Here is a 25,841-nt window from a genome sequence, read left to right on the forward strand (position 1 = left end):
CCCCAAAACTTTAACCTTAGACTGTCTACTGTTGACTTCACCCCATTCCTAAGAGGTCTTTAAGGGGCATGCATAAGAGCACCAGTGTGCCTTCCGTCCCTGTCCTTCTGTCCCCCAGTTATCCGTATCCATTTCATGTATTCATAATCATGTTTATACCTATATCTGTATTCTTATATGTGCTTGACAAATAAATAAATACTAAATACTTGCTCCTTGGCACTGATTGGATCTCAAGCAGGTCATGTTCCTTAAGTCCCTTGGCCACCCTGATAGAAAAGCGCAAGTATTGTGTTGGTGCCTTCTGCTTCTATGAGTTGATAAACACCATCCTGAATATTTAGACATCTCAGTTACTCAACCTCTTTGCTGCTGCTTCCGCCAAATGCACGCATGGATTGATGCTCTCTAGCCACGAGTGAAGTCATAAACGTGTGAATGGGTAGTTTTAGGACTCTGACAGCCGATCTCATAAACCCGAGCAATTAAAGTGGGCCTCCTTTTCAGGGAAAGCTGAACTCCACACCTTTTATTTCCTCCTGTCGTGCTCTGCATCAATTATGTCTTTAAGCAGTCAAATGCAGCAATATAACCAGTATGTTGCTAACAAACCTTAAAGTAACAGATGGCTCTTTGGAAAAGTTTCCGGATTCGTGCATGTGTTTTTTTCGACAAGCACTGTAGAAAGACAGCCTATTCAGAAGATGGAGCACACTTTTAGCTTTAATTAAAACAATGCAGCTAGCTTTGTTTCCACCTGGACCACTTCTGGACTTTGTGCAGGGAAAAAAATGAAACTTTGGGTTTTGCTTATTAGATAGGGTTTTTGGTTGTTGTTGTAGAAAGGGCTAGTTACTCTATAAAAAGTAAAAAGTTGAGGCTGTATGTGTCAAAGGTTCCAACAGATGCCCTAATTAGTATTGACAGTTGACAGTTTGTTGACATACTCTAAGTGAGTATGTCATACTTAGAGTTGACAGTATGTTATTCTCTTATTCTATTCTACTGTGCTAAAACGAGTTGGACGTCAATGCTTTTTTTTTTTTTTAAACCTACACTTTTTCCTCTTCTCTTTTTCCTCCCTTACTTTCTTTCTTTTTTTTTTAAATATCTTTATTAAATATTTACAGTAAACTTAACACACAATAATGATTGGAAAACAATATAAGAAGTGAAATGTAGAAACACATAAACACAAGACTAAAACGAAACAACAAACATGACTAACCGAGAGTTAAGCTCACTCTCCAATTAATATTAACTAATATCATCCTAACCAAACATTTCAATACAATCAAGTTCTTTTAACTATCTACAAAACAATTGGCCTTACTTTCTCATTATTTCCATTTTCCTTTTGTGTTTTATATTTTGATAAATGAATAAAAGTTCAACATTTTTTTAAAAAAAGAAGAGGGAGTTTAGGGGGACGAAGAGCAGTTGCCCTCAAATTCTAATCAGCCTGTTGCCTTCTAGTAATCGTGCATAGAAGAGAGGCCCACAAATGAGTCCACTTCACAAGGGTCTCGCTTGTTCCTCTTTTGCCGCTGAAGGGGCCTGCAGGCCTGACTCCACTCCCCTCTTTCCTTCCAGTGCCTCCCACCGTTCGCTCTCGGCAGGGAACGGTCAACGCCACTGCCAATCTCAGCCAGTCGGTCAAGCTGGTGTGCGACGCTGATGGCTTCCCAGACCCCATCATCAGCTGGACCAAGTAAGAGGGGTCTGGGAGGTGGGAGGAAGGGGGGGTTGCTCATTTATTCATTGGTATCCCATTATTATTATTTTTATAAATAACTCAAGATAGCAAACACGTCCAACACATCATCTTCCTCCTCCTATTTTCCCCACCACAACACCGTGAGGTGAGTTGGGCTGAGAGAGAGGGAGGAACTGGCTAAAGCAGGGGTGGGCAAATGTGGCTCTTTTACAACCTGTGGACTTCAACTCCCAGAATTCCTGAGCAAGCTGTCTCAGGAATTCTGGGAGTTGAAGTCCACAGGTTGTAAAAGAGCCACATTTGCCCACCCCTGGGCTAAAGTCATCCAGCTGGCTTTCATGCCTAAGGCAGGACTAGAACTCACCTGGTGATTGGTCCATGCAGCTGGCTTTCGTGCCTAAGGCAGGACTAGAACTCATCGTTTCCTGGTGATTGGCCCAAAGTCACCCAGCCGGCTTTCATGCCTAAGGCAGGACTAGAACTCACTGTCTTCTGGTGATTGGCCCAAACCCAGCAGATGTCATGCCTAGAACTTACTGTCTCCTAGTTTATAACTGGTGCCTTCACCACTGGACCAAACTGGCTCCCTCTTCCCTTGGCCCTAGTGGGTCTTAGCCCTACAGAGGACCAGTGATCTCAGACCATATTTATTTATTAAATTTATATGACACCCATCTCACTATCGAGTGACTCTGGTTAGTTTACAACACTATAGCAAAGCAGTCCAGCTAATTAACTTGCATGAAAAAAAAAATGTGAGGAACTGGCTGTTTTGCTCACAGAAGCTCCGTCGTAACCGTAAGCCTTCCAGAGTCACAACGAGTCGGGCAGGCTCCGGATTACGTCCAGAAACCCGATCGGTGTCTCAGGTAACGTCCATTTCTTTCCCGGGGGCTTTCTCTCCCGCAGGGACGGAGAACTAATAGAACGAGGGGAGGATGAGGCGAAGTACGGCTTCAGTTACGATGGCTCTGAGCTGACCATCCACAGGGTGGAGAAGAACGATGAGGCCGAGTACGTGTGCATTGCCGAGAACAAAGCTGGAGAGCATGACGCTACTGTCCACCTCAAAGTCTTCGGTAAGCTCTCCTCACAGCTCTTCGGCCTTTTTTTTTTTTGTTTGTTTCCTTCAAAATCAGAGTCTCGGGAATGGGATTTGGGTTATCTACTAGCAAGTCAAGGATAGGATTAATATCTGAATATTTCAAGTACCGTGTTTTCCCAAAAATAAGACCCTGACTTATATTTTTTTGAACCCCGAAATAAGCACTTGGCCTTATTTTCGGGGAGGTCTTATTATTTTGGGGCGCGTGGAGCAAGACGGGGCTTCTCTTGCCTTCTTACCTGATTTCCAGCTCTGTCTCCCTAGCTCTAACCAGAGAAAATGGCGGGGACTGGCTACACATGCAGTCAAATATTTTTGGGGAGGGCTTATTTTTGGGGGAGAGCTTATTTTCAGAGGAGAGCTTATTATCCGGGGAGGTCTTATTTTCAGGAAAACACGGTAGGTTCCATTGCACATGTCCACTTTGTTTTTTGTTTTTTTTTAAGTTTCTAGTCCTTAGTGTTATAAAGCAAGTCCTGAAAGGCTAAGGAGTGTGCGTAGTGAATTTCCCCAGGCTGCATAGCTTTATTGCTGTTTTCTGAAAAAAAAAGATGACAAAAATTTTGTTTGCTTGTTTAGTTTTTATCCCGCGATTAATTTTGACCCATTCAAATATGCAGAATGTGTCATCATATGCAAATTGCCTCACGCATTTTTAGATTATATGGCACTTCTTATAGTAGCCCCCTTAGCAATCCAGGACCTCCTTCTTGACAATGAGCTACCAAGAGAAGGGAGTCTGTGATCTCCAACTGTCAAATCAACTGGGGTGTCTCTCTCTCTCTTTTTTTTTTTACCCTTCCTTTAGCAAAACCCCAAATCACCTTTGTGGAGAACAAAACTGCAATGGAGCTGGAAGACCAGATCATTTTAACCTGCGAGGCCTCTGGAGATCCCATCCCCTCCATCACTTGGAGGACCTCTTCCCGAAACATCAGCAGTGAAGAGAAGGTATGGCTTTCTCCTAAGACCCACCTCTTTACACCCCCAGGTAATAGAAACCAAAGACGGAAGGGGAGATAGGCTTTGGATTCTCCTAGCTCTGCAGCTGTGCACGCTGAAACCAAAGCTTTGTAGGTCAGGTGTAGATAATTATAATTTGCGTTCTGGCAATATCAAAAATAGCTCCTGAACATCTCAAAACTCCTAGTTCTCCACTGTTGAAGGAAGCTTGCTGTGGCAGTGGAATTGGACCAGCAAAGAAAGCCCACTCCTCAGCCTGGAAATCTGGCCAGGGGTCCTGGCCGAATCAAAACTCAGAGCAATGAAACCTTCATCAGCTTGACGTCTTGCAGACATGATCGCAAAACGTTTTTTTTAAAAAAGCAATTGGAAATTTGTCAATCAGGAGGAGGCGTTAGTTTTGGGAAGGCCAACATTTGTTAAGGAGGAGCTTACAATAGAGGTCCCTCATGCAGGAAATCAGGAAAGTCACAGGAAAACTGCTAACTCAGAGAAGATCATCTTTACCCTGTTTGTGAATAGAATAGAATTCTTTATTGGCCAAGTGTGATTGGACACACAAGGAATTTGTCTTTGGTGCATAGGCTCTCAGTGTACATAAAAAGACAAGATACATTCATCAAGAATCATAAGGTACAAGACTTAATGATAGTCATAGGGTACAATAAACAATCAAATCATACTAGGAAACAATCAAATCAATATAAATCGTAAGGATACAAGCAACAAAGTTACAGTCATGCAGTCATAAGTGGGAGGAGATGGGTGATAGGAACGATGAGAAGACTAATAGTAATAGTAGATAATAATAATAGAAGTGACAAGCTACTGGTCCAAGCACAGACAGAAGAATTTCTCCTGGAAGGCTGTCTGGAGAAATGGGAGTAGTAGTCTAGTATAATGTAGAGCAGAGATTGTCTAACCTTGACAACTTTAAGACCCATGGACTTCAAGTCCCAGAATGAAGTCCACAGGTGTTAAAGTTGCCAAGGTTGGACAACCCCTGCGGTAGAGAGTAGTGGGGCTCCGAGAGACTTAGAAGGTCTTGGCTGAGAAAGGCTCTCTAAGCATCACGATGACAGGGTGCAAATCTATTCTCAAGAAGCCAGTTGATGCCACATGGTGGACAGAAGACCTCTGAGGTCATGATGGTTTTTCATCCCAGAAGATGAAGTTGACCAACTCATTACGCACTTTCTTATTTTTCTGTAGTCCTCCTGATCTCGATTTGAAACTAGCATTTCAAAAGGGACTAATGCTGGTCTCCTAACCAAATGAATCCACCCTCAATGTCTTTGAAGAGTTGGTTGAAGTTAAGCCATCCAGCCATGACCAAGAAGAGCCTTGCAACAGGCAGAGGGATGGTGGGAATCACCTTGGATGCTCTGGTTTCAGCGTGCACTGCCGTTCCAGCAGCTCTTGCCAAATTTATAAGTTGCCTTGAGGAAGAGAGGGGGCAAAGGAGAACCCGAAAAAGTTTTTTTCTGGAACACCATTAGCTTATGGATGGTTCTTTTCCCCTTTTCCGCCTGCGTTCGTACTCACGCTGCACATATTTTCAGGCGCAAAAGCCATGGCTGTCTCTGTGTTTGCTTGTTACCTGTCATTGCTTACTTCTGGAAGTTGTTTCTGTCCTTACTGGCAAAAATAATTAGCAGTTTGGAAAGAAAGAAAAAAAACCAAGCCCGCCAAGGGGATCCGGGTTTTGTTTCCTGCCCTCCGGAGCCGGTGGGAAAGGCAGATGTTTACAGAACCTGAAACCAAAGATTTGAAGTCCTGTATTTACAAGATCAAACAGTGCTGTATTAATGCTCCTATTAAAAAGGGAAGGAATTGAGATCTGAACTCAGAGACCAATAGACTCGCAGCATCATACTGAGAAAGGGCTCCCTCTTCTTGAGGGCTTCCTACAGGTCGAGATATTGCCTTGATAGACCAACAGGTGGGCTTTTGATACACCAAATGCATCTTACTCCTTTGGACCATACAACAAGGGTCCCCCCAACCCCTCCGTGGCTGTAGCCTGTTAGGAATTGAGCCACGTGAAACCCTAATAAAAACTGCGCATGCGAGGAACCTAGATTGTGCCCAAAACCATCCCTCCCCCCTCCCCTTCCCATGTCTTCCAGGAAACTAGTCCCTGGTGCCAAAAAGCTTGGGGACCATTGCCATGCAGGGTTAATCATGGCACACGAGACGAAAGATTTTCAAGGACAGTATGACTTGTTAATGGACTGCTGCTGGAGATCATTTTTGGTGAAGCTCATTCTTGGATCTAGTTTTTAGAATTCACGAGGATAAATCCATGGGACATAAATTAGTTGTAGAAATCCTTTCGATTCCAGCTAAGATTGGAAAGATTTCGGATCTGATCATCCAGACCAGGGATCACCAACCTTTTGGACCTCAGGGACCACTAAATTCATAATTTTAAATCCCACGGACCACTAATATGATCTGCCTAACGGGTGGGTGTGGCTAGGTGGTCATGTGACTGGGTGGGCATGGCCAACTCCTCACCTCCCCCCTGGGCTCCATAGGGCCCCAACAGGAAGCAGTTGTTGGAGCTAAGCAGCTACCACGAGAAAGAGTTGACAAAAGAGCTCAGTTCAAATTGGATCTGACTGAGAAGGAGGCTCAGCAGAAGCATCTCACTGAGGACTAGGAGCATAGGCTTTCCAGGTAGAGGGAAGACCTGCGGGAGTGCAAGGCCAGGTACCGGCGCCTGGAGGCTCAGCAGGCTGAGATGGTCAGCCAGTTCCAGGCCATGATGCAGTCCCACTGGAACGAGGCCCTCTGCCTCTTCGCCACCAGCAGCCCTTCCCTCCAGCCTTCACCCAAAGCCCCACACCTGGAGGCCGAAGCAGACCCCAAGTCGGAATTTCTTCCCCCCTCCGACCCACACAAAAAGACCCCGAAGGGGGAGACTCTCTGCAGCAACACAAACGTTCATTGCACATATCCCACTCAAGGGTGTAGTTTGAGGACCCCTGATTTAGTGCAATATTAAAAATGCAATATTTTTTCTGCAGACCACCAAAATTTTCTCGCAGATCACCAGTGGTTCATGGCCCACCAGTTGGTGACCACTGATCCAGACCACCCCATTGCCAGAGTAGGCAGAGTTTTGGCCTTACCTGGCCTTCTTGCCGGATAGGCGTTTAGTTACAATAATCCAACATCAGTTCAAGGAAGGCTGGCGTAGATCTGACCTAGCTAGACCTGGTTTAAGGGAAGGCAGTTCCATAGTCTTTCAGCGCTAAGGACACTGGGGAGGGATGATGTATTTCACTCTCAGAATAGTACAAAGGAGCAGGTAAGTTCACCATGACATTTGTTCCCTTGAAAATGCTACCTTTTTGTAGAGGACTCTTGAAGGAATGGCTGTCAAACTGCTAACTATTTTTGAAACATTCACCTCAACGGTTGGACAATTGATACCAAAGAACTGTGAAAGTTCTTTTCTTTTCTTTTTTAAGGATTAATTTCTTATGTGGAGCCCGTGGGCTTGGAAGTCTTGTTTGATGCATGGTGCTCAGAGCTGCAGCTGTTGTTTTGTTTTCAGCAGTGTGGCCTCTGCATTTTATCCTGGTTTGATTGCCGACTCTCTCCGGTGCATTTCTCAGTTGCCTGCGCTGTGATATTCTTGTTAATGCAACCCTGCAGCACAGCAGAATGATAGTGAAGGATCCTTTGGGGTCATCAATGCTCAGAACAAACAGCAGCCTTTATTATCAATGGCTGTTTAGAAAGAAAAGAAGGAAGAAGGGATCAATTTATTACAGCCTTTCTCGATTTAGCGTCTTCCAGATGTTTTGGACCAATCTGGATGACAGAATAGGCGGTCGTTTGGTTTATCACACTATGCAAAATAATCACTTTTGCTTTTCAGTGCTTTCATGTTATTTTATTGTTACATTGCCATCTTTTCTGTGAGACACATTCATGGGAAGGGAAGGAATCTCCCTTAATTTTATCCTTGCAATGGTAATCCCGTAAAATAGATAGGGTAGAAAAAAATATAGGACTGGCCCAAAGTCACTCGATGAACTTAGTGCTTAAACAGGGACTTGAACCTGGAATTTTCTTAGCTACAGTGCCTTTGCAGATGGAGTCACCAGTTGATGAAGTTTAACGCCAGCAAGTTTTCCCCATCTTGGCTTGAGGTTAATCTTCTTCTCTGACCTCTCTGGGTTTAGCACAAGCCTTGGGCTGAGAAGATCTCTTCATCTGATAGCAGGTGGTAGATTGTTTTCATGAAATCTTTAGCCATAATTCCCCCACTTTCCTTCTAACCATCAGACCACTGCATCAGTTGAAGGTAAATATCACATTTCAGCAGAAATAAGTCAAACAATCCTCCTTCTAGCAATTCTGTCCAGATGGAATTGAAAAAACTTAGGCTCCCAGGATGGCCATTCCTGATTTTGAGGATCTGAAATGAATGGTTCAGGAATTGAGCAGAGGTGGGTGATCACATCTTCTAGATCAGAGATGTCCAACCTTGGCAACTTGAAGACCTGTGGACTTCAACTCCCAGAATTCCCCAGCCAGCATACAATAGCGTAGCTGGCTGGCTGGCTAGGGAATTCTGGGAGTTGAAATTCACAAGTCTTAAAGTCTCTGATCTAGAGTGCCAGAGTTTTGATTGTAACTGCTTGGGGTAGCAATTCTTTGTTGAATTTTGTAGTGTAGATAAAAAATGAGAGATATTGTATGATTATTCTTTTTTTTTTTTAAATAAAACTAGCAAAAAATGTTATCTCTTGTCAGTCAGGTGTCATGTTATAAAAAGGGCCTATAAATCTGGGGAAAATATCAGTCATAGAAGTAAGCATGTTTCTCCTTTCCAGAAAACCTCTGGGGAAGATTCTGCTACCCAACTGCATTGTTTACTTACATTTTACCACACAAATTTGCCATGGTTATTTGTAAAGCGGTACATAAATTTATGGCACTTTTTATTTTGAACTTTCATCTGACTGGAGGTGCCTCCATCCGGAAAAATGGGTGAAAATTACAGACCTTTTTAAAACACCATCTTCAAAAATCCAGCTCACTTTCCCCCCCCCTCAGAACTTCCCAGATACTTCTGCGAGAGTTATCCACATAAATATAATTTAAAAATAAACAGCAGGCTTGTAAACTATGTTTTTCTATGTTAGAAAGTGCTTCCTATTCCTGTTCGTTATGAAAATTAAGCTCAATATTACAAAAATAGAGAAATGGTTTTTCTAAAGCTGGATGAGGAGTTTCTGAAGCCTAGAACTCTTTGGTTCGTAGCTGCTCCTTTTCTGTGTGGTTTTTTTTTTTTTTACCCCTCTATTATATTTGGGAAAAGCATCAGACAGGACTGAGCGCTAATGGCCCTTTGGATGGATTTTATTTCAGTTTTGTGTTGTTAAAATAATGCAGCCTGAAGGCCTTTTTCTATGATGATGGCATTGAACTGTAACAATGAGATGTCCATCCACATCTAACGGAATTTAAATTCCTGTATGAATATCTGGAGCAGTTGTTCCTTGAAGTATGGATTGGATTCGTCTCTGGGGAAAAGAGGGGGTTTCCCACCTCTCTCGGCAGCCTGTAAATTAGGGATGTCCAAGCTTAGCTACATTAAGACTGGTGGACTTCAACACCCAGAATTCCCCAGGCTGGGGAATTCTGGGAGTTGAAGTCCACAAGTTTTAACATTGCCAAGCTTGGACACGCCTGCTCTAAATCAAAATTAAGGCACAGTTTTTGTTTGTTTGCTAGAGGAGCTGGTGTTGTGGATGTGGCATGCGAGACAGCAGTCATTGTTCACTGGGGAAGCCTTGGGGTAACCGTGCCGTGTTGGTCCCTCTCTCCTTCCACCATCTCATTTGTCTCTTGGGTTGTCTGGTTTTGTGCCATGCTTGCTGACTGTGGAGCCCTTCGCTGCAGCAGATCAAGTTGGGAAAGCAACAGGTTGACCGACACAAAACCTGAATGCTTGCAAAAATATGAATCTTCCCAGCATCCGTTTCCCTCCAGTAGCTTTGCGGTGTTTGATGAGTTGGGTCTCTGAAAAGAACCGATAGATAATTCGGGAATGGAGGTAGCTTCTCTTCCATTTGTGGGTCATCTTCCTTGCACTTCCTGCCCCAACTATTTAGATTGTGCATGTTCACGGAATGAAGGGGAATGCATAAACGGTGGTAACGGAAACGGGGGCGAAGGGGTGGGCCGGAGGAGGGAAGGACAGCATAACATATGTAAGAAATTTATTATTCTTTGTGTGTCTGTGTGTGTGTGTGTGTTTCTGTGTGCGTGCGTGTGTGTTTTATTTATCTATTCTTTCCAGGCTTCATGGACCAGGGCCGAGAAACAAGAGGTATTAGCTTACCGGACAAATAGTTCATTTTATTTAGTTTTACATATCTATCGTATGTAAATATTTAGCTGTTGCAAAATAACCAATTGATCGTAGAAGTAACAGAAGCAAAACTAAAGCTAGTCTTAACAACGTAACTTCACCGATGCTGAAGATATAAATTCAGCCCGGAAAAATATATTTATCTATCTATCTATCAATCGGGTAACCCGAAGCTGCGGTCTATCCTAGTGGATGTTGGACTGAGCAAGCATCCTATCTTAAAATGGTTAATTCTCACTCGCTCTTTGGGACGTGGCTGGATTTAAAAGGGTCCCACAGCTTTTCCAGGACAATGTGCAACATTCAATTCACAAAGTTTGGAGCTGCTGAGGCGCAAACGTCCGAAGCAGACTCCTTAAAATATGTAAAGCACTTGCATTCCCTGGGACGTAAGCGATTATTCCTCTCTAGCCACCATTTCACGTGTTTGCTCATTTCTTTCCAATTAGACACACTCTTGTTCTCTTTTTCACGTTTGCATCACGTTCCAGCTCAGGAGCGAAGCCATGGTCGTCCTCTCTCTCTCCCAATTGCCCCCATTTCAGAAAAGGGCACTCTAGATCAGGAGTCTGCAAACTTGCCGAATTTAAGAATTGTGGACTTCAACGCCCAGAATTCCCAGCCAGCAGGGTTGGTAGCTGGAGCTTTAAGCAGCAGCTTCTTATTTTCAGGAAGAAAATGCCCCTTTTCCATGGTTTCCCCCCCCCCTCCCTCTATTGTATTTGGGGAAAGCATCAGACAGGACTGAGTGTTAATGGCCCTTTGGATGGATTTTATTTCAATTTTGGGTTGTTAAAGTAATATATAGCCTGGAGGCTGGCTAGGAATTTCTGGAAAATGAAGTCCACAAGCCTTAAAGTTGCCAAGTTGGGACAACTTGCTTGCTCTAGAACAGAGTTTCTGGCTTCTGGCCTGGATTTCTTGTGCATACTTAATGGGCCACCACATGTTCCTTAATGAAACTCAAAAGAATGAATCGTATGCGTCAGTTGCTTATCGAATTTGGATTTGGGGAGGGTAGCCATGGCTTTGGGGGACTCCAAATTTCCACTTCAGGCAAGGGAACAAGAATCGAAAGCAGAAGGCGTTTTTGACATAAGGTGCTCCAAATCTGGGTTTGGGCAGAGAGTGAACAAATCCTGAGTTGCACGGAGACGGATGTGAGCAAGATAGTGGTCTTTATGTGGTGGACGGAGGTGGGCCAATCTGTGAGATTCTTCCTCTGCCCACAGAAGGGATCCTGTCTGTTCAGGGCGCAACTGATAACATGGGATGGTTCTGCCCCACTTGAGGCAATTTCTGTCCAGACGGGATTGAAAATCTTAGGTTTCCAGGATGGCCAGAACCTAATTTTGAGGATCTAAAGTTGACGGCTCAGGAATTGAGCAGAGGTGGGTCAAATGGCAAAGGCCATTCCAAGGAAAACAATCCTTAAATTGCCCCTCCCAAGGTCATGGGCTGAATCCACAAGAGTTTGCAACGGGGACCCCCTTTGACTCATTTGCATGAGGTTGAGATGGGGATTGGCTGCCAGACCTCTTTTGGCATCTCTGCAGCAGCCATCCTCTGCCTGCATCTGTTGCCATGGCAACACCTGATCAAACCGGGCCTTTCAACTCGGTGTGTGTGCGTGTGTGTTCCCTTTGGAATTGGAACAAGCCTCTTCATGCACAAGAAAGAGGGAGGAAGGGTGACGTTTCCCTCTTGAAATGCTGATTCAGGGAGATCATACCTCTTTTGGGCTAGTCATCTCTTTTCCAGTGGATTTGGGAAGGATCAGTGTGCAGGTTTTGTTCGGGGCGCACCCTGGTTCTTTACATTATCTGTGAAGGGAGAAAGAGGTGATTTCTCTCCTGTTTAAGGTAAAGGTAAAGGTTCCCCTCACACATATGTGCTAGTCATTCCCAACTCTAGGGGGCGGTGCTCATCTCCGTTTCAAAGCCGAAGAGCCAACGCTATCCGAAGACGTCTCCGTGGTCATGTGGCCGGCATGACTCAACGCCAAAGGCGCACGGAACGCTCTTACCTTCCCACCAAAGGTGGTTGCCTATTTTTCTACTTGCATTTTTTACGTGCTTTCGAACTGCTAGGTTGGCAGAAGTTGGGATAAGTCACGGGAACTCACCCTGTTACGCGGCACTAGGGATTCGAACCGCTGAACTGCCGACCTTTCGATCGACAAGCTCAGAATTCCTCAGCCAGCTTTGAGCTCCCAGAATTCTGGGAGTTGAAGTCCACAAGTCTTAAAGTTGCCAAGGTTGGAGACCCCTGGCTTAGCCTGCAGGGCAGAATTGACCTGCCGAAGGGTTGTTGTTGAGTTTTTTTGCATAACCAGCCTTGCCTCTCTTCCATAATTCACCCTGTAGCCCCCTTCTGAAGCTTTTCCTCTCTTTCCTGCTAGACCCTAGATGGACGCATCGAAGTCCGCAGCCACGCTCGTGTCTCTTCCCTGACACTGAAGGACATTCAATACACTGATGCTGGGGAGTACACCTGCGTAGCCAGCAACACCATTGGACAAGACTCCCAAGTCATGTACCTAGAAGTTCAGTGTAAGTTGAGTCATTCTACCCTCGCTCCGAGTAGAGTCCACTCCTGCCTTTGTCCCTTCTCTTGCAACTCCTGGGCAGTAACGGTGATGATTGGCAGAATAGAAAGCAAGAACCAGAACAGGAAAGGGTCATTCTGAGCTGGAGACGGACTTTCAGGTGATGGACTCTTATGGAATACCTGTGAGTCTTCGGGAGGGACAAAAAGGAGAGAGAGAATGAGAGGAACTGGAAAATAGAGCACATAATCCACTGATACTGACTGGCCTTATGGCCAAGTGGCAACAATCAAAGACAACAAACCAAACTAACCCTGATAAACTCAAGCTGGCTACCAATCTTTACATTTTTTTTCATCTTATCTTTTTACTTTCATTTGTTAATTGTTCGGGCCTGCTCTTTTACCATTTCCTCTCCTTTATTTTACCACAACCTTTCCTCTTCCCTTCTCTTCTATCTCTTTTCTATTTTCCTCATTCCTCCTCTCCTTCCCTTTTCTACTTCCCCTCCTCTTTCTCCACTCCTCTCTTCTTCCTCCCTTTCTAACCTTCTCTCCTACTCTTCTTTCCCCTTCCTTCTTCCTCTCCTTTTCCCTCTCTTCTTTCCTTCTCTCTCCTTACCTCTCTACTCCCCTCATTCCCTCTCAACTCCTCTCTCCTTTTCCACTTCTTTGTTGTTTCCATTTTCAGTTCAGTCTAAGACCAATCTTTACATTGATGAAGTTTATAATTATCCATTAGGTTGAAGCTCATGGAGCTTTCACGAGCAGAGACAGTGTACCTCTGCGGTGTACTTCTGGTTGTAGTGTACTTCTACATGATACTAACAGAAGTACTACTACAGTCCTCTTCAGATTATAATAATGGAGCAAAAAAAGAGAGAGGATTTTTGCTTGTGAAGTCAGCTGATGAGCTGGAGTGTTTGCTTCGAGGTGGCCATTCTTAGGAACATGATGTTGAGTAAAAGGACCTCTGGCTCTGTTTGTATGTCCCGTTGAAGCTTCATTCTTCTTGGACATTGCCAGGGCTTCCCTTGATTTCTCAACAATCAACTAGAGAAGATGTCTGAACCTGGGCAAAGAATTGACTGCATTTCCCTATAGACGTAAAGAGTTTGAACGATCTGCAGTTTGAGGTCCTTTGCCCCAAATAAACAAACTGCCCAAGATCTTGTAAGAAATACAGCATGGTGTATTTCTGGATAGTGTTCCCAAGGTCCTTTGCTTTGGCCTTATATGCTGGATCTGCCTGGAGTATCATTTAGATCAGAGGTCTCCAACCTTGGCAACTTTAAGACTTGTGGGCTTCAACTCCCAGCTGCCTGAGGAACTCTGGGAGTTAAGTCCACAAGTCTTAAAAGTTGCCAAGGTTGAAGACCCCTGATTTAGAGAACCACTAGTTGCCATGGCAAAATTATGCAAACAGGTTGGGTGGAAAGAAGGGGTAAGAAGATGGTGGGGAGGAGATGTTCTTCTTGATGCCTTCTCCTGGAGACTGACTTCCACATTGCTCCTCCTTGGTTCCAGATGCCCCAAAGTTGCAGGGCCCTGTTGCGGTTTATACCTGGGAAGGTAACCCAGCAAACATCACCTGTGAAGTCTTTGCTTATCCCAGCGCTGTCATCTCATGGTTCCGGGATGGGCAGCTGCTGCCCAGCTCCAACTACAGCAACATCCGGATCTACAACACACCAGCTGCCAGTTACCTGGAGGTGAGAGCTGGGAAGGGGGGAGGCTGCATCTGTGTGCACACAGGAAGATGTGCAAAGGATGGCTATGAAGGACAGAGGAACAGCAAGGAAACAAGCCAAAGATGGCACTGCAACTCCATCAGTTTAGGACACTCGTCCCAACTGCCACTTAGCACATGTTTAAATTGCTTTGGACAGTTACTGTGTGTTAGAAGAGTGACACCCGAGGGCAATGAAAGTGCCCTTCCCAGCATTCCAGTTTGGTGTTGTGCAGCTTTACACAAGTTGTGTTTTATCTCCCTCCTTCCAGGCTGATAGCTGGTTCACTCTTGTACCTCCTCCTCCATTAATTGAATCAGAATAGAGCTGGAAGGGACCTTGGAGGTCTTCTAGTCCAGCCTCCTGCTCAAGCAGGAGATCCTATACCATTTCAGATAAGTGGCTGTCCAGTCTCTTCTTAAAAGCCTCCAGTGATGAAGCACCCACAACTTCTGGAGGCAACTTCTGTTCCACTGGTTAATTGTCCTCACTGTTAGGAATTGCTTAATTTTGATTATCCCAAAGGTGCTTTTTCAAGAGGCAACTGGACTTTCTGGTTTTTCTTTGAAGACGTTTTGCTTTTTATCCAAGAAGCTTCCTCAGCTCTGAGGTGAAGAAGCTTCTTGGGTGAGAAGCAAAACATCTTCAAAGAAAAACCAGAAAGTCTAGTTGCCTCTGTTAGGATATGGTATAAGTCTAACAAGTTGTCCAGGCAATATATGTGTTCTATAACTTTAAATGTAATGCTGAGTAATTGTACTGCTGAGTCATTGTAATGACTAATGACTGCTGACTGAATGCTGACTGCAATTATCATAATTGTCCTGTTGAGTCATTGCACTGCTGACTTCACTTATCTTAAGTGGATAATTACTAGTGTAAACTGTATATAAGGAGGAAGCCGAGCTATAGTCATTGTTGGACTTGCTCTCATCATTGCTTGACTTGCTGCTTGACTGGAAGGAACTATTGATTGGAACTGTTACTGTCGTAACAGTAGCAGATTGTAGCAGATCCATCCAGTAAGACGTGGATGGATCTGCTACCATCGTGATTTGTTACCAGCGTGAATTACTGCTGTTTGTCTGGTAAGAAGATATCTATAACTTCGGACTGATTTGAATGGCTAAAGACTTGGATTGACTAAAAGACTATGCAATTGTTTTTCACTACAAAGTAAACACTTTGTTAAACCAGTTTGTATGTATTGTATTCATTGCGCTCAGTACCGTTTCTCTGCTGGTTGGTAACACAACAATATCCTTAACAGCCTCTTGAAAAAGCACCTTTGGGACAACCATGACCTGGATGGCCGAGAATCTCCATAGACATAGGTTTTGATTAGTTATATAAGTTAATAGGTGCCTCCACACCTCTTTCCTCAAATTCTATAAATTTGACGTGTGCAAAAATGTATCTTCCTTCCTTCTCTTCTGACTGTGTTCCTAATCATCAGTTCTGATAGCCTGAGAATGGCCAGGCTGCCCATTGCCTATCTATTTTCCATGCATCGTGTGGACTCGGACAGTCCTTAAACTGTCTTCTTTTCTAATTGACCAAATCCAAAATGCTTCCTTGGTTTTTCCTTTCCTAAGAAGCATTCTTCTCCAACACACCTGGTCAATCTCCTTTTTTCAGGTGACGCCATATTCAGAAAATGATTTCGGGAATTACAACTGCACAGCAGCCAACCGGATTGGCCAGGAATCCTCCGAGTTCATCCTTGTGCAAGCAGGTTTGTTTGGACCGGTTTTTCTCTTTCTGTGGAATAAATCAGGGGTTTCCAAACTTGGTGTCAACATTCCAAGTCATGCACCCATTGAAAGCAGAACTTGGAGGCGGGTAGATTCCTCAAAGAATAATTCATTGGATACATCATATTGGCACAACTGGTGAAAACAGACTCTGAAAGTTCCCGCAGCTTTCACCTGATTAAAAAGTTCCCATTTCCCCCAAGTCATCAGTCACATTGTCCAATAGAAGTGCTGGCTGGTTGCTTTGGTTACTCTACTCCTCCTCTTCAAAGCCACCAGTTAAAATGACCTTGGTTCCCACAGGAACACTTTTTGTTTCGACTGCCACTCCCAGCTAACTATTTACCCCCCTCCCTGTCTTGTGTCAACCCTGGAGCCGCAAAGATGGCCTCAGCCAGGTTCGCTTCATGGGTTGACACTTGGCAACTTTAAAACTTGTGGACTTCAACTCCCAGAATTCCCCAGCCAGCATGCCAACATATTCTGTTCGACCTCCCAGGTTCCCTCAGCGACTGGCTACTTCTGGGATAAAAATCTCAGCCTGGTGTATGCCTGACCTCCTTTTCCACTTCCCTTCCTCTGCAGATACCCCCTCTGCGCCTTCCATTGAGAAAGTGGAGCCCTACTCTAGCACAGCCCAGATCAGATTTGATGAACCGGAGGCCACCGGGGGTGTCCCCATCCTCTGGTACAAGGCCGAGTGGCAAGCCATGGGGGAGGAAGACTGGCACACCAGAATCTACGATGCCAAGGAAGGTGAGGTGCCAAAATCTGTCCTACATTTATTATTTATTTGTTTGTTTGTGTGGGTGTAAACCATCCATTTTATCTCAAGGTAACTGGCGTGGGGGGGGGCTTACAATCTTAAAGGATAAAAACTTAGATAAAGTAAAAACAGAAATGTTGTTGTTAGTTGCGAAGTTGTGTCTGACCCATTGCGACCCCATGGACAATGTTCCTCCAGGCCTTCCTGTCCTCTACCATCCTCTGGAGTCCATTTAAGTTCACGCCGACTGCTTCAGTGACTCCATCCAGCCACCTCGTTCTCTGCCATCCCCTTCTTCTTTTGCCCTCAATCCTTCCCAGCATTGGGCTCTTCTCCAGGGAATCCTTCCTTCTCATTAGGTGGCCAAAATATTTGAGTTTCCTCTTCAGGATCTGGCCTTCTAAGGAGCAGTCAAGGTTGATCTCCTCTAGGACTGACCGGTTTGATCGCCTTGCAGTCCAAGGGACTCGCAGGAGTCTTCTCCAGCACCAGAGTTCAAAATTCTGAAATAAGTTGGAACAAAAAGTCAAACAGTGCAGCACAATGAAAAGATGGGGTGGGCAGAAGCCGGGTGGAGGTGGGGAACAACTTTGCAACTTTGCCACTCTGGCTGATAGGAGAGATCTGCTTTAATCCTTTTATTGGTCATATTTACAACTTTTCTCTCCTCCCCCCACAAATGCTCAAGTTAGCCAGTGGGGAAACATGAAAGCAGAACCAAAAATGTGAAAACATTAATTCCTAAATGTCACCGCAATGAAGCAATAGGGAAGAAACAGCAGCGGCTCCAAAAATAACTCCCGAGCTCTGTAAACTTTCTTCTAAGGAGCAGATCATTTCTCCCCAAAACGAATGCTGACCTTTCATTGGGAAATAAAGCCTAGGTCCACCTACAGAAAATGTCTTCCGTCTAAATCAAAAGTTAGATGGATTCCTGGGGATTCATGTAAGGGAAGGTTCAATCATCCAGACCAAAAGCATCTCAAAAGGTTAAATCATGGCAACTGGACCACAATTTATTCAAACGGAGGCGTTTCGTTACTCATCCAAGTAGCTTCTTCAGGCAAAATGAAAATTTCGGTAGGCAGACTTTTAGCTATACAATTTGGGATGAAGACCCTTGGAATGGTGTGGGAGTAGGAATGGATTTCCAGAGGGGAAAAAATTGCAGACCAGATGAACCAGGAGCACCACTCAGGTGTCCCTGAGGACACAGATAAACCTCCAAGTGCTTCAACGACCCTCTAAAAGGATGCAAATGACCAGCTGTCTGCAAGGAATATAAATCCTTCCCTTCCCCACCACCCAGTCAGAGGTGAAGAAGCTTCTTAGATGAGAAGTGAAATGCCTTCAAAAGGAAAAAAGTCCAGTTGCCTCCTAAAAAAGCACCTCTGGGACAACCATGACCTGGATGACAGAGAATCTCTACAGACTTATACCCAGAGATGGTTCTGATCCTCTCCTTGTCTGCCGTCTCTCCTGGCACAGCCAACACCGAAGGCATCTTCACGGTCATCGGCTTGAAGCCAGAGACCAAGTACGCCATCCGACTGACTGCCATCAATGGCAAAGGCACCGGAGAGATCAGCTCCCTTTCCAACTTCAAGACCCAGCCAGTTCGTAAGTAAAGCCCTGCTCCTCCCCTCTTCCCGTGCTTAGCAACCTCAGCCCTTTCTCAGGCCAACTGCCCCTCCTTCACCTCTCACCTGGTCCTTCCCCGGACTCTGTCCAGATCCCCTCCATGTCCCTGAGATGGAACCTTCTTCTCTGTTTCCTCTTCCAAGAATCTTTTGTCACTGTTGTTGTTGTTCAAATCCTTTTGATGAGCTGTGAGGATTGTGGAGAGCGCACTTCCAGCACCTAGGAATGTATTACTATTACACTACTACCATTAGTTCTGTTGGTTTTTGTTTTTTTTAAAAAATGACGGTCCTAATATCTTCTGGTTAATTAGTTCAGGTGGAGGTGGGAGATGGGTTGGAGAAGACAAAACACCGTTTCTGGGCAGAAGAGTTTTTTAAAAATCACCAGTTTGGCCTTCAAGCTTTTATTCTCTTGAAAGATGGGCTCGAAGGCTACAGATAGTTCTTGACTTATGACCACAATTGAGCCCAACATTTCTATTGCTAAGCCAGACAGTTACTAAGTGAGTTTTGACCCATCTTGTCACAGATGTTAAGTGAATCACTCCAGTTGTTAAGCTAGTAACACAGCTGTTGAGTGAATCTGCCTTCCCCACTGAGTTGGCCGGTCGCAAAATGGGATCATATGATCCTGGGACACCGCAACCGTCATAAATATGAATCAGTTGTCGAGCACCCAAATTTTGATCAAATGTCCATGGCTGCAACAGTTGTTAAGTGTGAAAAAATGCCCCTTTTTTCAGTGTTATAATTTCGAATGGTCACTTAATGAATGATTGTAGGTCAAGAACTACCTGTAAAGCAGTTTTGAAAACGTACATCCACTTAAGACCTCGTTCGGAGTTGTTTTCAAAACTGGGCTCGCCCATCTCCTTCCTTGTCCCAGCTCCCAGCTCTGCTGGATCCCCCCAAGAGATCCATATAATCTGCTTCAGAATGTAGCCCTGTAGCTTTGGAAGATCAGCTTCAGGTGAGGGAGGATGCGGTCTCTCTCTCCGACGGGGCTTGGAGAGAAAAACTACGGCTGCTCCATCCTGTTCCATCCTGTGTCCATCGATAGATTTAGCAGCTTCTCCAAACTGCCTTAATTGGCTTTTAAAGCCACCTAAGCTTTCGCCGCAGCTGTAGGGCAGTAAATTCAGTACGAGGTTTAAGTACGAGATCTTCATTGTTTTATCCAACCTGAATTTCCCATCAATTTGTTTCTGGAAGCGGCTGCTGACCAAGCGATACAGAAGCGTGCGTTAAAAAACCTGGCTGGCGGAGAAGAGATCGAGTGCAATTCAGAATGTTCAGAGTGACATAAAAATGTCTGCTTTGCAAATAGCATGCATGAATGAGCTGCCTCCCATTCACATTTTATAAGCTGCAAGACCCCCCCAACACACACACGCTCTGTCTACTTCTGGCAGAGCGGCAATTGGGGGGAGGGGGGTTGGGAAGCCCGAGGGCCCTGCCGGTGTATTTTTTCCAGCCTTTAAGCCAGGGGTGTCCAATCTTGGTAACTGCAAGATCTGTGGATTCAATTCCCAGAATTCCCCAATGTGGCTGGGGAATTAGAATAGAATGAGCTGGAAGGGACCTTGGAGGTCTTCTAGTCCAGCCCCCTGCTGAAGAAGGAGAACCTATACCATTTCAGATAAGTGACTGTCCAGTCTCTTCTTAAAAACCTCCACTGATGGAGCACCCACAACTTCTGGTGGCAAGCTGTTCCACTGGTTAATTGTTTTCACTGTTAGGAAGTTTCTCCTTAGTTCTAAGTGGCTTCTCTCTTTGATTAGTTTCCATCCATTGTTTCTTGTCCTCCTCTCCGGTGCTTTGGAGAATAGCTTGACTCCCTCTTCTTTGGGGCAGCCCCTCAAATACTGAAACACTTCTATCATGGTTTTTTTTTTTTAATTTGATTTATATGCCGCCCTTCTCCGGAGACTCAGGGCAGCTTACAATGCGTTAAGCAATAGCCTTCATCCTTTTGTATATTTATACAAAGTCAGCTTATTGCCCCCACAAACTGGGTCCTCAATTTACCTACCTTAGAAAGGATGGAAGGCTGAGTCAACCTTGAGCCTGGCGAGATTCGAACCTGCAGTAATTGCAGGCAGCTGATCTTAATAACAGAGTGCTTTAGACCACTGTACTACCAAGGCTCATGTTGCCCCTAATTCTTCTTTTCTTTGGACGAGACAAACCCAAATCCTGTAGCCAATTCTGGGAGTTGAAGTCCACACGTCTTAAAGTTGCCAAGGTTGACCATGCCTACTCCAAGCTTAGTCTTCTTCTCTGGAGATGGATGGGCAGTTTGCAGTCCCGTTTAGATACAGCCCCTTCCCTGTATAATTTGTAAGCTCTGGGGAACTCAGGACAAATTGGATTTATCTCTGGGCATCTCAAATCTAAGCCCTCTGAATTTGGAGAGAGACGGATTCATCTATGTAGGGCTGGGTCCCTTTTATCAAATCTGGCTGACCCGCTATCCTCCTTCCCTTCGCCTGGAAATCGTCTCCGCCCCACCCTCTCTGCTTCTGCTACCTCTAGCAAAACCCGGTGGCGGGGGGTGGGGTGTTGCTGTCCTCCCTTCCCCCCACTCTGGCATTCCCCATCTCCCCTCCCTCTTCAACCCTCGTAATAATTCATTAAGCAAGGGGCAACCGATTTTGCATTTCCGTCTGCGGCAGCGGCTTTCTTTTTTATTTTGGAAATGCCTCCGGGTCTCGCAGGATGCATTCTTAAACAAATGAAAACGCGAGATCTTGCAGACATAGCTGAGTTTGGAAGGATGCCCACCTGTCAAAAGAAAAAAAGGAAGGGAAAAAATAAAGACAAACTAAAGGAAATGGTGCTGCCTGCATAATTCATTGATACAGGAATAACCTCCACCTTTACGACTCCTGGTCCCTTCCCCCTCCTTAGCTGCCGTTCTCTGATGTGTAACCTGAACCCCCAACTCTTGCTGGCAACGACTTGAAAGGTGGCCCATTGTGGGGTTGTCGCCTTACCCTTATTTCTCCCTGAAAATCTGGTCCGCCTCCTGAGGAGCTAGTCCTCAGCAGACGGGTGTGGCCCAGAGCATTGCCTTGTTTTCAGCACCTTCGTCCATCGTCTCCTCTCTTTTTTTCATCTCTGTTGCCTCTTTTCTCTTTTGGGGGTCTGTCTTTTCTTTACATCCGTCTTCCGCCTATGGGGGAAACCGCAGGCCCTCCGTCGCCACGTAAGTGCTGCTTCTCCGTTCCTCCTCCCCCTCCCCGCCCACGAGTGCCCCGGTTCTAACGTGTCCTGTAGATCCACGTGTGATTTCTCCTAACTTAACTTAATTTCTCTCTTTGGCTTTGCTTCTCTTTCTCCTCCTTGTCCGTAGAGAGAAAGTAGCGGGTAAACCAGTTCTCCTAACAAGACTGACGCTAAAGTAGCTGTCGTGTTCCCCATTAACACCTGGTCAAGGGGTGGATGCTCTTTGTTTCCCCTCCCTCCAGAGCATGCATGTTGCCTGTATCTGCATGCGACCCAGTTGGAGTGGAGGTGTCTCTTCTCTCCTCTTCCCTTCCTCTTCTCTTCCCTTCCCTTCCCTCTGTCTTCTCTTCTCTTCTCTTCTCTTCTCTTCTCTTCTCTTCTCTTCTCTTCTCTTCTCTTCTCTTCTCTTCTCTTCTCTTCTCTTCCCTTCCCTTCCCTTCCCTTCCCTTCCCTTCCCTTCCCTTCCCTTCCCTTCCCTTCCTCTCCCTTCCCTTCGCCTCTCCTCTCCTCTTCCCTTCCCTTCCCTTCCCTTCTCCTCTCCTCCTCTTCTCTCCCTCTTCCCTTCCCTTCCCTCCTTCTTCTCTTCTCTTCCCTTCCCTCCTTCTTCTCTTCTCTTCTCTTCTCTTCTCTTCTCTTCTCTTCTCTTCTCTTCTCTTCTCTTCTCTTCTCTTCTCTTCTCTTCTCTTCTCTTCTCTTCTCTTCTCTTCTCTTCCCCTTCCCTTCCCTTCCCTTCCCTTCCCTTCCCTTCCCTTCTCCTCCCTTCCCTTCCCTTCCCATCCCTTCCCCTCCCCTCTGTTTCTCCTTCTCTTCTCTCCCCTCCCCTCCCCTCTTTCTCTTTCTCTTCCCTCTCTCCTCTGCTCTGCTCTCCTCTGCTCTTCTTCCTCCATGGCAGGGGCATGCAATATAGACATCCCCCAAACTATCTCAGGCAAGGTTGCTAGATTCTGCCAAACCCTATTTTGTGACCCCCAAAAATTGTTCAAGACAGATGCAAGGAAAAGCAATAGCAGAAATAGCTCAGACAAAGACAGAGGGGAAAATATAAGAAGGCAGATCTTTTCAAGAAAGATCTATAGCAATACCAATAGCCCTTAGACTTATATACCGCTTCACAGTGCTTTTACAGCCCTCTCTAAGCGGTTTACAGAGTCAGCCTCTCACCCCCAACAATTTTGGGTCCTCATTTTACCAACATTGAAAGAATGGAAGGCTGAATCAACTTGGAGCCTGGTGAGATTCGAACTGCCAAATTGCAGGCAACCAGCAGTCAGCAGAAGTAGCCTGCAGTACTGCACTCTAACCATTGCACCACCACTATAAGTAGAAAGCAGGGTGGGAAACTTCACAAGAACATTACTAAATCTGTCCGTAATTTGAATTTAGTTTACAGTTCGAAAACCATTCCCTGGAAGAGAATATCAGAAGCTATCCCTCCCTTTCTATCTTCATTCATGTAACTAAGAATCATCTCCACGGATCTCCAAACTTGGCCACTTTAAGACTGGTGGACTTCAACTCCCAGAATTCCCCAGCCAGCCAGGCTGGGGAATTCTGGGAGTTGAAATCCACGAGTCTTAAAGCGGTCAAGATTGGAGACCCCTGATCTACAATAGCTAGCAGGAGTGGCCATTCCTTTTCTGGCTTGGTTTGAATTTGGGAGCTATCTTTTGATTAGGAGTCTTACAGGCCTCTTAGGATCCCAAACCATTGGAATGAACCCTTTACTCTTCTCCTGCCTTAACGGTAGAGGGAAGGTCTCCCAGCAGGGAAGCATAACACAGTATCTTTGACTTCCCTTTCGATGAAAAATATGTATGCAAGAGCGTTCTGGTGGATGAGACCAAAAGTGTGGGAGATTGCCAGTTGATGTGATCGCCAGGCAGGAGGCCAAAAGAGGGCAATAGCCCTTCGCTCTGGATGGTTTCTGACATGTGACATGCTGCTACTACAGGACAGAGAGATCTGATTTAGCTAGTGTACGTAAGAGCAATGCCTATACTTGTGGAAGTCCACTTTATGCAGTTTGGGTAATACAAGAGAACGCAGATGGATGCACAGAAGATCCCCTTCAGTGGGACATCTAGAAGGAAAACATGGTTGCCAGAGCCATGTCTGCAGGAACCTGGTGTCAGGTTTCGATGTCGTCTCAATTAAAATTGCATTTCCAAACAAATAGTCTTTGATGAAATCTTTCATTTATTAAGCACGACAATCTGTCCCTGATTATGTCGAAGCCAACACTGACTTCCTGACCCCAAACCTTCCCTTTCCGTTCCCCAATTCTCTGCGTCTCATTGGCCACCTTTCAAATCACTCTCCCCATATCTACTACTTCAGCTCCCAGGAATGTCCCCCCCTCCCAACCCATCTCCTGGGGGATATTATCTTCAGGGAAAATAAGTAGGTGAAAAGTCAAGCGTCCTCTTGCCAGGTGCCCCCTCTTCTCCACCTTATGTCAGCACTGGATTGAATGTAGTTTGAAGTGCTGACACCTGGCCCTAAAAAGCCATCCTGTGGCCTAGGTGGAGACTTGCTTTCAAGTCTCCACCCAGAAGAAATCTAATAAACTTTGAAGTGACACCAGAACTGCCATAAACGGAACCTTGCATTTCTTGGGCAAGGGGTTTACCCTGAGATCAGCCCTTTGGAGAAGGGTGTTTGTCTCACCCCCTGCAAATCTACGTATTGATTTATTGATCGCATTTAGAAATCGCCCATCTCCCTCAGGGTTGCAACTCTTCAGCTTCAGAATAAAAGTCCCTTCCTCTTTCCTTAAAAAAAATATTTTTTAAAAAAAATATGCTGTCAAATAATCAGGGCCAGATGGAATCCATGAACAGATGGAATCCATGAAGCAAGATATTTCATTAGGTTACTGATTGCAGTTTGAGAGAGAGAGGAAGAGAGGTTAGCAAAGGAATGAAGTTGCCGTGAAGGATTCCTCAGCTTGTGATTGAGCTGTTAACCTTTTGAATGTAATTGCCAGGATGTTATTACCTAAATTTTTTCAGGGGAATTAAACGGGAGAGAGAGAGAGAGAGAGACAGAGAAGTAATGAGAGACGAATTTCATCAATGGAAGGCGCCCGAAATAGAAATCCCGGTTTTAATGTCATGATGAGCTATTCTGCTTCTTTGGGATTAAATAAAAAGATTGAGAAAGGAAGACACAGAACAGCCTGAATGGCTCCTAAATTCCATCTCGGATACATATATATATATATATATATTTTTAAAAAAGAAAACTTCCAGAAGCTTTTGAGTGGTGTAACTTTACAAATGAAAGCGCGCTTCCTTGATGCTTGTTTCCAAGATTTTTGGAAGAAAATCTTGTTCAAGAAAGAAACGGAAACCAGTGAAGCAGATTTGCATCGTTCTCTCATTTTATAGACAGGTGGACAGTAAGGCTGAGACGGCAAGAAGTATCTGAATTCAGGTGAGTTCAGGGGAATTTAGGTGAATTCAGGTGAGGTGAATTCAGGTGAGTTCAGGGGAATTCAGGGTTAGGGTTAAGGTGAGGTGAGTTCAGGGGAATTCAGGGTTAGGGTTAAGGTGAGGTGAATTCAGGTGAATTCAGGTGAGCTGAGGTGAATTCAGATGAATTCTGATTAGGTTAGGTGAATTCAGTGAATTCATGGTTAAGGTGAGGTGAATTGAGGTGAGTTCAGGGGAATTTAGGTGAATTCAAGTGAGCTGAGGTGAATTCAGGTGGATTCTGATTAGGTTAGGTGAATTCAGGTGAATTCAGGGTTAAGGTGAGGTGAATTCAGATGAACTGAGGTGAATTTAGGTGAGCTGAGGTGAATTCAGGTGAATTCTGATTAGGTTAGGTGAATTCAGGTGAGTACAGGTGAATTCAGGGTTAGGGTTAAGGTGAGGTAAACTCAGGTGAGTTCAGGTGAGTTCAGGTGAATTCAGATTAGGTTAGGTGAATTCAGGTGAGTTCAGGTGAATTCAGGGTTAGGGTTAAGATGAGGTGAGGTGAATTCAGG

The 25,841-nt window shown here is 45.0% G+C and overlaps 1 protein-coding gene across 10 annotated transcripts in view; it reads left to right on the forward strand.

Annotated features, from left to right (window-relative positions):
• Positions 1-25,841, forward strand: part of NCAM1 (neural cell adhesion molecule 1) — a 192,361-nt gene that overhangs the window by 129,712 nt on the left and 36,808 nt on the right. For 3 of the 10 annotated variants that reach the window (XM_070952538.1, XM_070952543.1, XM_070952545.1), the window contains exons 6-15: positions 1,594-1,711; positions 2,627-2,796; positions 3,631-3,773; positions 10,111-10,140; positions 12,584-12,734; positions 14,257-14,441; positions 16,098-16,194; positions 16,799-16,969; positions 18,468-18,599; positions 21,816-21,830. In XM_070952538.1, coding sequence (XP_070808639.1) covers positions 1,594-1,711; positions 2,627-2,796; positions 3,631-3,773; positions 10,111-10,140; positions 12,584-12,734; positions 14,257-14,441; positions 16,098-16,194; positions 16,799-16,969; positions 18,468-18,599; positions 21,816-21,830 — 1,212 coding nt within the window. The remainder of the gene's footprint in view (positions 1-1,593; positions 1,712-2,626; positions 2,797-3,630; positions 3,774-10,110; positions 10,141-12,583; positions 12,735-14,256; positions 14,442-16,097; positions 16,195-16,798; positions 16,970-18,467; positions 18,600-21,815; positions 21,831-25,841) is intronic. The other 7 variants (XM_070952540.1, XM_070952547.1, XM_070952548.1 and 4 more) reach the window with 3 other exon arrangements.

Source organism: Pituophis catenifer, unplaced genomic scaffold, assembly GCF_029215685.1.
Source record: "Pituophis catenifer annectens isolate HBS135680 unplaced genomic scaffold, rPitCat1.0.hap2 SCAF_12, whole genome shotgun sequence".
Lineage (NCBI taxonomy): Eukaryota > Metazoa > Chordata > Lepidosauria > Squamata > Colubridae > Pituophis > Pituophis catenifer.